Below are 14,166 nucleotides of genomic sequence, written 5' to 3' on the forward strand. Positions count from 1 at the left end.
AGCGGCAGAGACCCAGGAGTCTCCACCACTTCTGGAGAGGAGGAGGAGAAGAGAGAGGAGGAGGAGGAGAAGAGAGAGGAGGAGGAGAAGAGAGAGGAGGAGGAGGTCGGCTAAAATCAAACAAGACCCAATTATAGGAATCACAACGAGTCAGTGAGCAGGGGGAACTCTGCTACCTGGAAAACACAGAGGCATTTACGTGCACGCTCTTCAGCGCACACAACCAATGTGCACAGGTGCTATACAATTGCACACACACACACACACACACACATTTTTTGTTGTTGTTGCAAAGAGACACACACACACACACACACACACACACACACACACTTCTCCCAAAATCTTGTGTGGATCCTGATAATTAGCCTGGCCAGACCGGTGTGAAATTACTGTTCTCATCTGCTAATGGATGAGAAGACCTGAAGCGAACAGACACACACACACACACACACGCACGCACGCACACGCGCACACACACACACTTCTCCATTAAACCAGAGCGAAAAAGACTAAAAGAATGTCTGCAATAAGGATAAAATGAGAGAATAAAGTCCACGGATATTTACTGGTCATTGACCCATCTGCACTGCGACTACTCATGTGTTGGGAAGGCCACCGAGGAGGAGGAGGAGGAGGAGGAGGAGGACAGCGAGACAAGATGGAGAGAACGGGAGAAACACAAAGGACACGGAGAAGGAGAAACAGAGGGAGAGAGAGAGAAAGTGACTGAGGAGGGAGAGGAAGAGAGAGAACTGAACCTGTGACCTTAGATGAAAGAACCAGTCACTGTGGGCTATTAGGGATGGCAGGAGGGAGAGCATAGGTCAAGAGAACAGGGCTACACACACACACACGTGCACGCGCACACACACGTGCCCGCACACACACACACACACACACACACACGCACACACACAGGCTGCAACAGTAGAAATAAAAAGATGGATGTTTTCCCTGTAAATGTAAAGAAGCACAGGCATCACCAGTATAAAGGTGCGATTGGAGTCGTCTCTGAGTCGTCGTCCCCCCCCCCCCCCCACACACACACCCCCCACACCCCTAATATGAAAGGATGTTCCTTTTTGTCTCGTTTATCAACTAAAAATCGCTCATTATTTTATTGAAAACTTCTTCATCTTTTAAAAAGATGTCGGACTATCCGATGTGTCATTTGTGCTTTGAATGCCCCCCCCCCCCCCCCCCTTCCCAAATCACTCTGTTGCCCCACACATTAGCCACTTCCCTGGAAGAATGACGCCGGCTTTAATTGAATTAAATTATACCTTATGCATGCTAAACCGCAAAGCACCTACTTAGACGGATGGAGAGTTAAATGGGAAAGGCTCGGGCCTCTCCACCTGATAACACGGACACACACACACACACACACACACACACACACACACACACACACGCGCGCGCGCGCGCACACACACACACACACACGTGCGCGCTAATCAAAACAAGACATCAAGTAATCTAATCTGAATCACTAACAATTATCAGCACATTGGCCTCGAGGCCAGTCGTATTCCTTTGATCAATGTTTTCTATTAAAAAAAGTGTAAACAATTCAATATCTTCCTCTCGCCCCCCCCCCCCCCTTTATGCATGTGTGTGTGTGTGTGTGTGTGTGTGTGTGTGTGTGTGTGTGAGGGGGTTATTAACCAATTGTCCTTGGAAATGAGTAAGGAAATCAGGAGGAGAGAGAGAGAGGGGGAGAGATACTTTAAGGAGCTAATCTAAGTGAAGTCGGCCATCTTGCCGCACAACAAGGGACAGAAGAGGACCTTTTTCCTCTTTTTAGGGAATATATATATCGGCACGGCAACGGCAGCTTTGAAAAAAAAAAAAAAAAAAAAAACTCTTTTAATTTTCCTTCTTTCTCTTGAAGTCTTTAAACGCCACGAGTCCTTCGAGGTTCCTCTTTAAAAAAAAAAAAACGGTTACACCCATGGCCGGACAACACAGACAACACACACGTATCTACACACACACACACACACAGTAAAAAGCATCTAATTCAAGGGCATATATCTCTTTAAGGATTGCGGCAGCAGAAAGCGAGGGGGCCACGCGGCTGCTGCCTTTTAGATATTTCATTACCAAAGGGTATTTATTTCATTTCCACCCACAAATCCGTTGTCGTCACAATTCCCCCCCGTTACCCCCCCCCCCCACCCCGTCCCCCGTTCCCCTTTCTCTGGAACATTCGTAAGCGTCACCGAGTGCTTTCCCAGGGTAAGTCCTGGCCCGTCAGTATATTATGTTCAGTGGAGCGTCCCCGGTTCAGAGCTGGCAATTTCACTCACGTCTCCTCTCGTCTGGTTTGCTTCGGAACAGCGATTCCCGGGAACCCGTTTAAAAATATATATATATATATATATATTTTATATAACCGACAATGTACTTTTTTTGCCCTGACAGGTGTGTGTGTGTGTGTGTGTGTGTGTGTGTTCAGGGGGAGGCCGTGATGTCAAGATGACCAGAAGTGAGTGAGAAGACTCCGTCCGTGTTTCTCACCGACTTCCCAGAAGAGAGTTTAATAATAAGGAGAAAGGTCTCGTCTCCTTCTTTCATAAAGCTGTTCAACAACGTGGGAGGGTGAGACGGGGTGAGACGGGGTGAGACGACGAGGGCTGCTGAAGAGGCTGCGGGTCACTCTATTAGTGGAGAGTGGAGAGCGGCACGGCAGAGGCCGGGACAGACGGATCACACTCAGGACGGCCTTAACCTTTAACCTTTAGCAGCACCGACGTAGACGGACGGGGGAGTTTACACTCTCTTAAATAACCCACAGTGATTATCATGTCATATCTCATATTCATGGGCTATTTTATTACCTTTGTACAAGTATTAAAGTATTAAAAGCATTACAGAGAACACAAAAAAGGTTGAATATCCTCTAAACTAGTTGATTTGGCTGCTAAATGTTTACTCGCATGGAGATTTTTAGGACTTCCCGTTGTTGTAAAATCCACAGAGACGTAAATAGTGTTTCACACACACACACACACACACACACACATGTTGGACTTACATCGCAGACCCCCGTGGCCCTGTTCGGCGCCGCGGCGGCTGAGTTGGGGGCGTTCTTGTTGCCGGCCTTCATGGCGGCGTCCCGGCGGGCCTGCTCCAGGAGGAGGCGGGCTCTCTCCTTCAGCTCCTCCTGACGAGACAGCACCTTCTGTGGGCAGCGACGAGACAAGAGGAGCTCATTGCTTATGATACCGTCTGCATGAAATGAGGCCTGCTACACTCCCCCGTGCTGTTCTTTAAGAGTGAACGCTGGGAAAAAGACGTTTGGGGCGCTGTGAATATGAGAATGTGTGTGTTTTATTCACCTCTACGGAGGCGATTTCATCTTGGAATACTTTACACGGCAAATAAAGCCGGTGACGAATCACGTTGTACGCAACGAGCTCTGTGAAACACCGTTAAAAACACATCCGCTCCCGCCGCTCGTACCTTTCACAATAAAAGCATGTCTGTGTAATTTGCAGGTCAGGTGTGCGCTCACCTTCTCAGCAGGCGGACTCGACACCGGCGGCGGCGTCGGCTCCTTTGAAAGAGGAAAAAAAAATACACGACATCAGGTTGCGTGACAAAGAAGTGACAACGTTAGCGGTTCTAAATGTAGTATTTTTATTAACACATTATTTATCTTGTGTAATGTGATGTCTAAATAAGAAGAGCACGCTTTCTGTACAGTGAAGGAGGTAGAAAGGACCCCCCCCCCCCCCGTGGTAAACAGGACTCTGTGGGTCCAGCCTGCAGCCCTGACTGGGTCCAGTGGTGTGGAGAGCATGACGGCTTTGACAATAAAAAGCAAAAACACACCTGGCTTAGCATTTTATCTGCCAGGTAATCCCGGCTGTATTATGCCGCGGTGCAAAGAGGGCAAACGGAGCGTTTACATCTGGGTGAGACAGAGCGCCATGACAACGCCGTGTTTATCGTTTCAACAAGTCAAATCTGGCCCGGGCGCAGGCGAGGATGCGTCCCGCTAACTTGATAACAGCGGATCAAAACCGGGTGTCATAACTGTCATAACACCCCCCCCTCCCCCGCCCCCACCCGCTGCCCCGTGACCTTTCGACTTGTAAACAGGAAGCGGTAATCTGGGGTTAACCGACGCAGGCAGCATTGTATTAAGTGTGTGTGTGTGTGTGTGTGCGCGAGACGAGGTGTGCTCTGCGTGGAGCGGCGCCACGCCTGAGCGGCCGCGGCACCGACTGCCATCAACTGAAGGGATGAGAAATATAATGAAAAATATAATGAAATGTCAAAAGCTAGGGGGTTTCTCCCGGGTGCCTCCGATAGCCGCCACGTGTTGAAGGCGCCCCCGACAAACATCTAATGCAGAGCGGGGGGGGGTGGGGGTGGGGGTGGGGGGGGTTCGGTGCGGTCATCTCTGCAGCGGCGACGACGAGGGGTCGTGGAATTGAAGCTTAGCGGAAAAAAAGGCACCCGGGAGCAGAATGAGTGTTCAGCGCATCCTTCTGTCTTATGACGGAGGCAGCGCTGGAAGTTTCAATCAAAAAGGGGGGGGGGGACGATCCATTTAGGGGGGGGGGGGGGGGCTGGTAAACGCCGTCAGAATCTTAATACCCGACTTAAGTAGCGAGACGTGATGCCGTGTACGTCACACAGGCGCATCCAGAAGGTTGTTTAAGGTTCAGGATTCATAATTAGCTGCGAGACGGTTTCATGTATCGCTCACCGACCCCTGAAGGACGCGTGAAACTATATTAATAAATATTCCCGTTCCTACATCTTTTAGGGATTACGCATACATAAAGAAATAAAATATAACATGTATAAAAGGAAGAGTTTCTCCGGCTGTTTACCTGTTTGGGGGGCGTGTCCGTGTGGTGGACCGGAGGGCAGCTGGTTTCGGAGGCGGGCTCGGACTCCGAGTGACGCAGGCTGGCCCTCTTCTTCTTGATGAGGTCCGCGTCCCTGTTGTAGGAGAAGCCCAGTTTCTGGTGGGGCGGGGAGGCCCCCCTCCTGGTGGGGGACCCCGGGTCTGTGCTCCCCTCCCTTCGGTCCTCTCCCACCTCCTCCTTCCGCTGCCTCTCCCTCTCCACCCTCTGAGGCAGCTCGCTGAGGTCTAAAGTGTTGGCTTTGAGCAGATGCGCCCGGTCCTCGGAGCTCGACGGCGTCTTGCGCGTCGAGTCCGTCGTGGCGGGTGGCGCCGTGCGCGGCGACGGGACGGGCGGCGATGACTGCGAAGGCCCCGCCGGCGCCGATTCGACCGACACCGCTTCGGCCTCCCGACCCGGCTCCGCCGCCTCGTCCTCGGCGGCCCCGTCGGTGCCGTTGGAGTCGCCGGGCCCTCCGGCGGCCTCGTCGGCCTCGGGGTTGGCCTGGCGGTGCTGCACGTCGTTGAGCTCGGCGTAGAACTTGTCCTGGCCGATGGAGGCGTTGGTGTCCGTTTCGAAGTCGCCCACCTTGTAGGTGCTGCGGCTGCTGTTGGCCTCGATCTGGACCACGTTGAGCTCCTCGCCGGAGAAGTGGGCCCGGATCTGGTACAGGTAGGTCATCACCGTCAGCTTGTCGGGGATGGCCAGCAGCACCATGTCCGACGGCTCCAGGAGGCGGGAGATGCCGAGGCTGGCGAAGCCGTCGTACGCCTGGACGAAAACACACACACACACACACACACACACACACACACACACACACACACACACACACACACACACACACTTTCAATTACTGTCTGGTTTGGAAACACGGTTCTTTATTCAAACCAGAGCTGCATGTGTGCACGTGTGTTGGTGAGTGAGAGACACCTTTGGCATGACTGCTGACAGGTCATGTCAGGGATGGTTGTCCCCGATAAGAGACACAGATACCCCAAGACAGAGCGCTTAATCCCAGTGTGTGTCTGTGTGTGTGTGTGTGTGTGTTCTTATCGCTCCCCTACATCAACCTGCCCACGCTCTCCGTCACGCGTGTAATTGGTCTGATTAGAGTCTGATGAGAAAATACAGGTTTGATTATCAAGCGACACACGAAAACCCAATCCCCCCATCACGAGAGAGAGAGAGGGGATGGAAACCATTATCGCAGCCAATGACAGGTAAATAAATAGATTACCCCCCCCCCCCCCCCCCCCCCCTCCATCTGTCCCAGGTATCACAGCTTGTATCTGGGCTGCTTGATGGTGTTGATCTAATTCCGACCTGTTGCTCCTGCGGTTTGTTTCACTGCCTCCGTTCAGATCTTCTCAGTCTATCAACGACTTCCAAAAACCTTTTATTTGCTTCAATCGGGGGGGGGGGGGCTCTCCGACGCTCAGCTACAACCCAGACTGATAAATGGCACTACGGGGTCAGAGGTCAAAGGTTCTTAGACTTAGAGGGTGACCTGTCCCTTGAAGTGCAATGCGAAGGCCGCCGTCTGCTTTCAAAGTGAAGGGAACATCGTCATTATACAACGATCACAACACGTAGGCCGGGATACCTCAGCACCATTGTGCGTCCCTAAACCAGGTGAAGCGCCATGAATCAGCACCCAAGTGGTATAAAATGTAACCTTATGCAACATGAATCATGTTCTTCTATCGGGGTTCATTGTGGGGATTAGGTGATTTTAAAAAGGTGGTTTAACAGAGAATGTTTCTCAATTTACAATCAATTATGACGTCTTTTGTTCATCTCTCTATTGATGGAAAAGTAGAGACAAGGATGAAAGAAAGAAAAGGGAGAACAGAGAGGAGTTTGCCCCCCCCCCCCCCTCACCTCCTTCTTCACCTCCTCCCTCTGGCAGAAAGAAAAAAGAGATCAAAGAAAGAGAATACGGGGGAATAAGAGGACCTGATTGGGTTTCTAACGCATTCAGGGGAGCAAAGTGTGCTCACATTGTTCCCCCTCGACAAGGCCGCCGCTCAATGGGGAACGCATGAAAGAGAGAGGGAGAGAGAGAGAGAGAGAGAGAGAGAGAGAGAGAGAGAGAGAGGGATAGAGAAAGAGAGAAAGAGAGAAAAGAGAAAGAGAAAGAGAAAAGAGAGAGAAAGAGAAAGAGAAAGAGAAAGAGAAAAGAGAGAAAGAGAAAAGAGAGAGAGAGAGAAAGAGAAAAGAGAGAGAGAGAGAGAGAAAGAGAAAAGAGAGAGAGAGAGAGAGAGGGAGCCGTACCAGGAGGCCGGTTTGGTTTCAGTGTCGATGTTCTTGACCTCGGGGTCGACACTATATCTGTAATATTCTCTGTTGTTGTTGTTGTTGTTGTTTTGTGTTGGTCTACATCATTGTGTATATATCACTGCTGGTTTTAGTCTTTTTGTTGGATTTGATGACAAAAAAGGAAGATTTACCGAAATGAAAGATAAAATCTTGTATCAGGCAGAACACAATGGGTACTAATGCAGAACCGAGAACATTTAACATGTTATGTTTTATATCATCTAAAAGTCTATATCTTTGTAACATATGTGTGACTGAGATAATAATTGAATATCATTTAGTTTATGGCGTTTTAATCCAGTCTTAACATACTTTTGTTGTTTCTTTACAATTATTTTCCATATAAATTTATAATTCCAAGCAAAATTAAAAGTGTTGGCATCACAATAAATGTGCATTATTATATATATATTGTGATTATGGTTGTGTTTCGGTGCCCAGTCCTCAAGAGTTCATGGTCTCAATCTCTAGAGTCAAACAGACCATAAAGCAGGGGATGCTTTCGGGGCGGGGCTACAAGGTGATTGACAGGTCACATGCGCCGTCTCTCCTCCCCAGTCCACATAAGGTCACTTCCTGTTTACTGGTTGTGGGGACAAAACAAAACAAACACATGGTCCTAAATCCAAGATGGCGACGTAAATGTGATTTTTAAGGGTACCGGTGCTTCTGTATATCCTGATGAAACTATAAATGGTGCTCGTCATGGCAACGAGCCCGTCAACAGAACTCATTCTGGACTTCTCGACACCGACTGAAGAAAACATGTTTGTCCAATACGAATATCACGTATTGTGTTTTCTCACTTTCCGTCATCCGGCTGACAAAAAGCTTTTGGTTTGGAGTAAATGTCACAGCCCCCCCTCCCCCCCCCTCCACTCCACTCGCTCTCAGTGACTGACAGCTATCTATCGTTGTCAATCATCAACCCCCCCCCCCCCCCCCCCCCCTTCCCCTCGGTTGTGCTCAGGGAGCTTTAGCTTGGTGCTACACTATCAGATGGCATGACAAATGACTTCTCCTTGGCCTCATTACACACACGCACACACACGCACACACACACACACACACACACACACACACACCTCAACAACAACCAGATGAACATGTGGACAAACACACACACACACACACACACACACTGATAATGGATCATTTCAAAAGGCTGTAAGTGTTCTGAATATTCACTTCTCGACCCTTTTTTCTTTCCCAGCCCCCCCTCCACCCCCCTCCCCCCGATATTGATTGTCCTTATCTGTCATAATTCAGCACAGTCTGGGCTCATTGCAATCACTCCTCAGACAGACCGCGAGAGGAGGCGGGGCCACGTCTGCGCCATGAAAAGCAGAGATAGTTGTCATTTCCATTTTCCACCGATTCAATCAATTCTAATAACTCCTCGTGAGGCATCTCAACATCTCGAGGGGAGGAAGAAGTCTCTTTTCATCGCCCTCTTTCACGCAGCAATTTATTTTCTCTCGTTTTTCTTCTTCTTCCTGTAATTTTCCTCGCCCGCTACAACGACACCGCGTCACACACACACACACACACACACAGGACGGCGTCGACAAATCCATAAGAGTCTTCCGCCTCGCCGATCCGACAGCCTGTGAGACTCCGTGAGAGGGAACGCAGATATACGGATAAGTCATAAACGTCTTCTTTTAGTTCAATAACTCACACGATGTAAATCGTTTTCTATTCGTTTGGACGCTCAAAAGCTTCTTAAAAAGCGAACGAGATAAATATACCTTTAGTGTGTAAGTCAGGTACAAACAAATAGAACTTTTAAAAGGACATTTTCAAGGAAAACTTGTCCGCGTGTCCCGTTTACTGGATAACTTTGTTCGGCATATTGTTGTCGCCTCCACACAACACACACACACACACACACACACACACACACACACACACACACACACACACACACACACACACACACACACACACACACACACACACACACACACACACACACACACACACACACACACACACACACACACACACACACACACACACACACACACACACACACACACACACACACACACACACACACACACACACCTGATTCTCTGTGGCTGATATCCAGCTTCGCTCGGACTCAACGTCCACGAGCAGCTGCAGCTATCGCCTTCCACGGCATATTCCCATATTACTTATATCTAGCCAATTTCTTCAGGGCTACTTGAGCACCTGTAAGGTGGGGGGGGGGGGGGGGGGGGGGGGGGGGTATGGGATTGGGTCTCTCCCTCCACTGTGGTTATTGTCAACAGGGTAGCATTCATGCCTAACAGGGCCACCAGAGGTTATCGCAGAGCCAGAGTGTGTGAGAAGAGGAAACCGACGCATATCGTTCTGTGTCGCCCTCGGGGGCCGAAAGAGGGGACACGTGTGTGTAGTGAAGGTGTGCATTTGTGCGTTGCGGGAAGGGGGGGTGTGTGGGGTGTGTGTGTGTGTGTGTGTGTGTGTGTGTGTGTGTGGGGGGTCATGTGTGCAGACTGTGAATGTGCAGATATGACGACGTCGGGCAACGTGTGCCTTGAGCTTCAGGAGTGAGGACGTGGATTACAGTTTACACACACGCAAACAAAACTAATCAACACAAGATAAATATGCTGCTATTGTACACACACACACACACACGTCATCGACACACACACACACACACACAGCAGAGGCAGCTCAGGAAGCTCCCAGCAGAGCTACGAGATAGCATCTCACCTGACTGAGGTGACTAAGTTAGGGGGGGGTCTTATGAACATTGTCATTACAACGCAGTGCACACGTGTGTCCGCCATCGTGTGCGTCTCCACCCTCATCTGGGGATTAATGGCAGATCTGTGAATAAAAAGGTCCGAATGGAGCCCGTGGATGGGAGGGAGCTAAGTGGCGTGAAAGGGCCCAGCGGTGGCTGCTTCTTACCTTTTTGTTGTTTTCTTTAATATCCTGAGGGTTGAGCGACTTGTAGTCTCTGGAAGAAACAGTGGGGAGGGTCGGCAGAGAGAGAGAGAGAGAGAGAGAGGGAGGGGGGAAAGAGGTGCGTTTAAATATGCGTCACATGTAATGGCATTAGAACTGTAACATGCAATTTCATAGCAGTGCAATCAACAGAACTAATAGAGTGGAAAATATGTAAAAATAACACACCGGAGTGCAAAGACACACACACACACACACACACACACACACACACACACACACACACACACACACAGTTCAGATAAATTATCTTTCTCGATGGGGCTGCGGGTCCCTCACATGTAGTACTTTTAAAGTGTTAAATACACACATTAAAGACATTTAAAGACTAAACGTTTAAGGAATCGCACACACAAAGAATAACAACTGCACGCCCACGAGAGGTAAGTGTCTGTCAATGACAGACCGGGTCCTGTGTGTTTAAGTGTGCACACAACTGTCCTCTGAATCAAACACAATGACACAGTGCTGATGGATGGAAGGACTCAGCATGATCAAAGGCTTTGTGTACAATATAGTTTCATATTGGTGTGAAAACGTCTCCGAAACTCGTGATATCTTTATCATTATCACTAAATGGGAGCTTGAACGCATCATAATGTCACGCAACCTTCAATAAACGTTAGCGGTTAGCTCCGTTAGCGGTTAGCTCCGTTAGCGGTTAGCTCCGTTAGCGGTTAGCTCCGTTATCTAGCCAGGAAGGAGTGGCTACCTCGCTCTCCTCCTCCTGTCATCTTTGACCTTCGCAGGGAAAATAAATAGGATGCAGAAGAGTGTTTAACACACGTGTGTAGAACTAGTTTGCAGCTCAAGTTGTTTTGGTTGCTGTGCAGCTTAGATGAGCTAATAGCTGACGTGATAATGCATCAGCCTCGACCCCCCCCCCCCCTGGGTCTTGAGCCCCGCCCTACATTGTGTCCGGTCTGAAGTGGTGCAGCAGGGCGCAGAAGGCCAGGCCGTTCCTCCAGGAGGTGGTGAAGTTGGTGATCTTCACCCCGCGGTAGTTCTTGGTGACCTCGCGGCACCAGACCAGCAGGGACTGGCTGGCGTTGGGCTTCCCTCCCAGAACCGGGCTCGGGACGGGGCTGGGCTGCAGGAGGAAGAGGAGGAGGAGGAGGAGGAGGAGGAGGAGGGACGTGGACACAAAGAAGAGAAAAAAAGAGTTTAGGATTTGAGTCTGATAAATAAGGGGTCCGCTCTAATGGGCCACACACATGACTAATGTGCATTGGAAAGACAATCGAGCATGTAATATTAATACAAATACACCCGCTCCACCTCCTTTTGTCATTTGCTAAAAAATGTGTTACTTAACAAATCTCCACCCACCCATCCATCAGTTCGCTGACGAACACACACACACACACACACGCGCCGTAATGAAGGGTCATGCACAAAGCAGCCTATGACCGTGGATAATGTAAACATCTTATTAATTAGCCCCGCCTTTGAAGTCTTATCTGGGTTGGGGAGCGCTTCGCCATTACGAAGCCTTTTTCCTTCTCCCGGACTCCCCAAATCCCATAAATCCTGCGCGGCGCTGGAGCCGCCGGCCGGCCGGCAGAACCAAAGCTACCCTGATGACTCGGCCCGGCCTCTAATCTGGTCGTGGAGCCACAGATACGGGCTAATGCTCCCAGATCAGTTGGGAGAGAAGTGAAGAAAAAATTAAATGTCATTGAGATGTGATTAAATTCACGAGAGGCCGGCGATAAAAATATAAACACTATGAAATGCTTTCAAGTATTTCTATTGTACGCAACACAATGACACCAACATGTGACTAATGAGGTTTTTAAGACCTTAAAAAGGAACATTTGGGGGGAAAACACTGTTAAATCTCGTTTTATGCTTTCTGTTAAGTGAATACGACTCAACACGTCCATGTGTCTGTGCTCTCTTGTCCAATATTACCTTTAGAGGACAGCAGCACCGTGTCATCACCGGTGATGTTTGATCTCTAAGCACGAGAAGCCGAAAGCTTTACTTAACCTTTTGGTGGTGAGAAGTGAACGAAGAGATGCTGCTTTCTTTTTAAACCACGACCTGATGTTAGAAACCACCGCAACCAGCTAAACCAGTCGGGGGGGAGAACAGCCGCTGCAACGTGGCCGACCGACCCCCTCTGTTGGCAGCTCCCCGCTACTGCAGGAGCCGGAGGAGAGAAGAGACCGTCGTGTCCTGAAGCCTGTTTTTTTTTTTGCATGAGCTTGTTCAGAGATGTGGGAAAGGAAGAAGTGACTTTGACCTGATCTGAAAGATGAAGAACTTCTGGAATGGAGGTGCTTAAGCTTGACGCCATCACACATTAAAAACATGTGCTTTTCAGTTTCTTCAGACGTGTGCTCGTACTTAAAAAGACACCAACAAAAATGAATTGTTTTGTAAAGTAAACGTAAACAAAAAGGGAAAAGAGTGAAGTCTCGAAGCCTCTCGCTCTCCTATTGTTGCAGTTTAACCTGTGACCGAGAAAAAAAACCCAGAGCACCCGGGCCGAATCAGATGAAAGAGCCCAGAGGCCATCTCTAATAGCAACTCGTAACCTTTGTACCAGTGTGTGTGTGTGTGTGTGTGTGTGTGTCACGCGGGGCCCCGAGCTACCGTCTCCGTACAGGGGGAGACGGTAGCTCGAGCCCGAGGGGCGGACACTTGACATTTCCGGCTCATCTGTTGAAAGTGGGCCTTAACCTTTCCCCACAGCTTCTCCAGACACGTTTTAGGCGGCCTCGACGATGCCTGCGTGCCACTCAAAACTAAAATAATAATAAATAAAAAACAGAAGGCGATACCGATTATTAGAACACGGGCGCACTTACTATATATATCACGTAATGTATTCAGACCAAAGAGTCCTCAAAAGAAAAGATAGATTTTACGTCCACAAGCACATCGTCCTCTCGGCAGACTGAACTAAACTTGTTCCTCCGGTTGTCCTCTGCTTTTGTGTGTGTGTGTGTGTGTGTGTGTGTGTGTGTGTGTGTGTGTGTAGAGTTTCAGAGTGGTCTTCCTCCAGGCTTCCCCTTTCTGCTCCTTCAAGTGACGGTTGAAAGTAGCCGTCTAATTTGAGCGCTCTAATTACCTGGGATTAGAGACCAGGTGCTATTAAAGCAATTAGACACACACAGCACACTCCAGTGCCGAAGACCCCCGCGCCCTAGCCGGCGGAAAACACACACACACACACACACACACACACACACACACACACACACACACACACACACACACACACACACCTGCGTGACATAGCCAGTGGGAAAAAACAACAACATCAACAACACATTAGCCAGTGGGATACACAGACTCTTTAAAAAAGGTACTCTCTAACACACACACACACACACACACACACACACACGTTTGCGGACTTCAATTAATGACGAAGAGGAGTTGAAGACGTGTTAGCTTCTCAACTTTGGGCACTTTTGACGGTTTTATTTGACCCTCGCCTTCATCACCACCCAAAACTGATGTCACCCCCCCCCCCCCCCCCCCCCCCCCCCCCCCCCCCCCCCCCCCTGATTTTCTAGATATAGATATATAAAAAAAAGGTCTTCCCGAATGCATCAAGCTCAACGTGTCCGTCAAATATTGAACAAATAGCGTAATCTTCTGCACCGGGAAGCGGCCACAATTTCCTTCAGACACGAACACAGGGAGTGGAACAGAAATGCACCCGGACTTATCAAACAGTTTGCTGTCTTGCCTCGAGGAAGGTGTGTGTGTGTGTGTGTGTGTGTGTGTGTGTGTGTGTGTGTGTGTGTGTGTGTGTGTGTGTGTCTTTTATCTGTCTGTGTGAATGTCACCGGATGTGTGTGTGTGTGTGTGTGTGTGTGTGTGTGTGCAACACCGACACATCCATGTAGCCAGCTCGGCTCGAGGGGAGGATTAGCGGAGCGCCTCGGCCCACAAACATTCCATATTAAAAAATGAAAAGGCAACCTTCATTACTATCAGTGGCTCATAACCTCTCCTCCTCTTCCTCCTCCTC

At 49.4% G+C, this 14,166-nt stretch overlaps 1 protein-coding gene across 3 annotated transcripts in view; it reads right to left on the reverse strand.

Annotated features, from left to right (window-relative positions):
• The window catches only part of ehbp1 (EH domain binding protein 1), a 118,106-nt gene that overhangs the window by 51,480 nt on the left and 52,460 nt on the right, over window positions 1-14,166 (reverse strand). For all 3 annotated transcript variants that reach the window (XM_034551544.1, XM_034551541.1, XM_034551542.1), the window contains exons 11-15: window positions 11,087-11,265; window positions 10,119-10,167; window positions 4,854-5,639; window positions 3,524-3,565; window positions 3,044-3,190 (exon numbers count right to left, since the gene is read on the reverse strand). In XM_034551544.1, the coding sequence (XP_034407435.1) occupies window positions 3,044-3,190; window positions 3,524-3,565; window positions 4,854-5,639; window positions 10,119-10,167; window positions 11,087-11,265 (1,203 nt within the window). The remainder of the gene's footprint in view (window positions 1-3,043; window positions 3,191-3,523; window positions 3,566-4,853; window positions 5,640-10,118; window positions 10,168-11,086; window positions 11,266-14,166) is intronic.

Source organism: Cyclopterus lumpus, chromosome 15 (assembly GCF_009769545.1).
Source record: "Cyclopterus lumpus isolate fCycLum1 chromosome 15, fCycLum1.pri, whole genome shotgun sequence".
In the NCBI taxonomy this organism is placed as follows: Eukaryota; Metazoa; Chordata; class Actinopteri; order Perciformes; family Cyclopteridae; genus Cyclopterus; species Cyclopterus lumpus.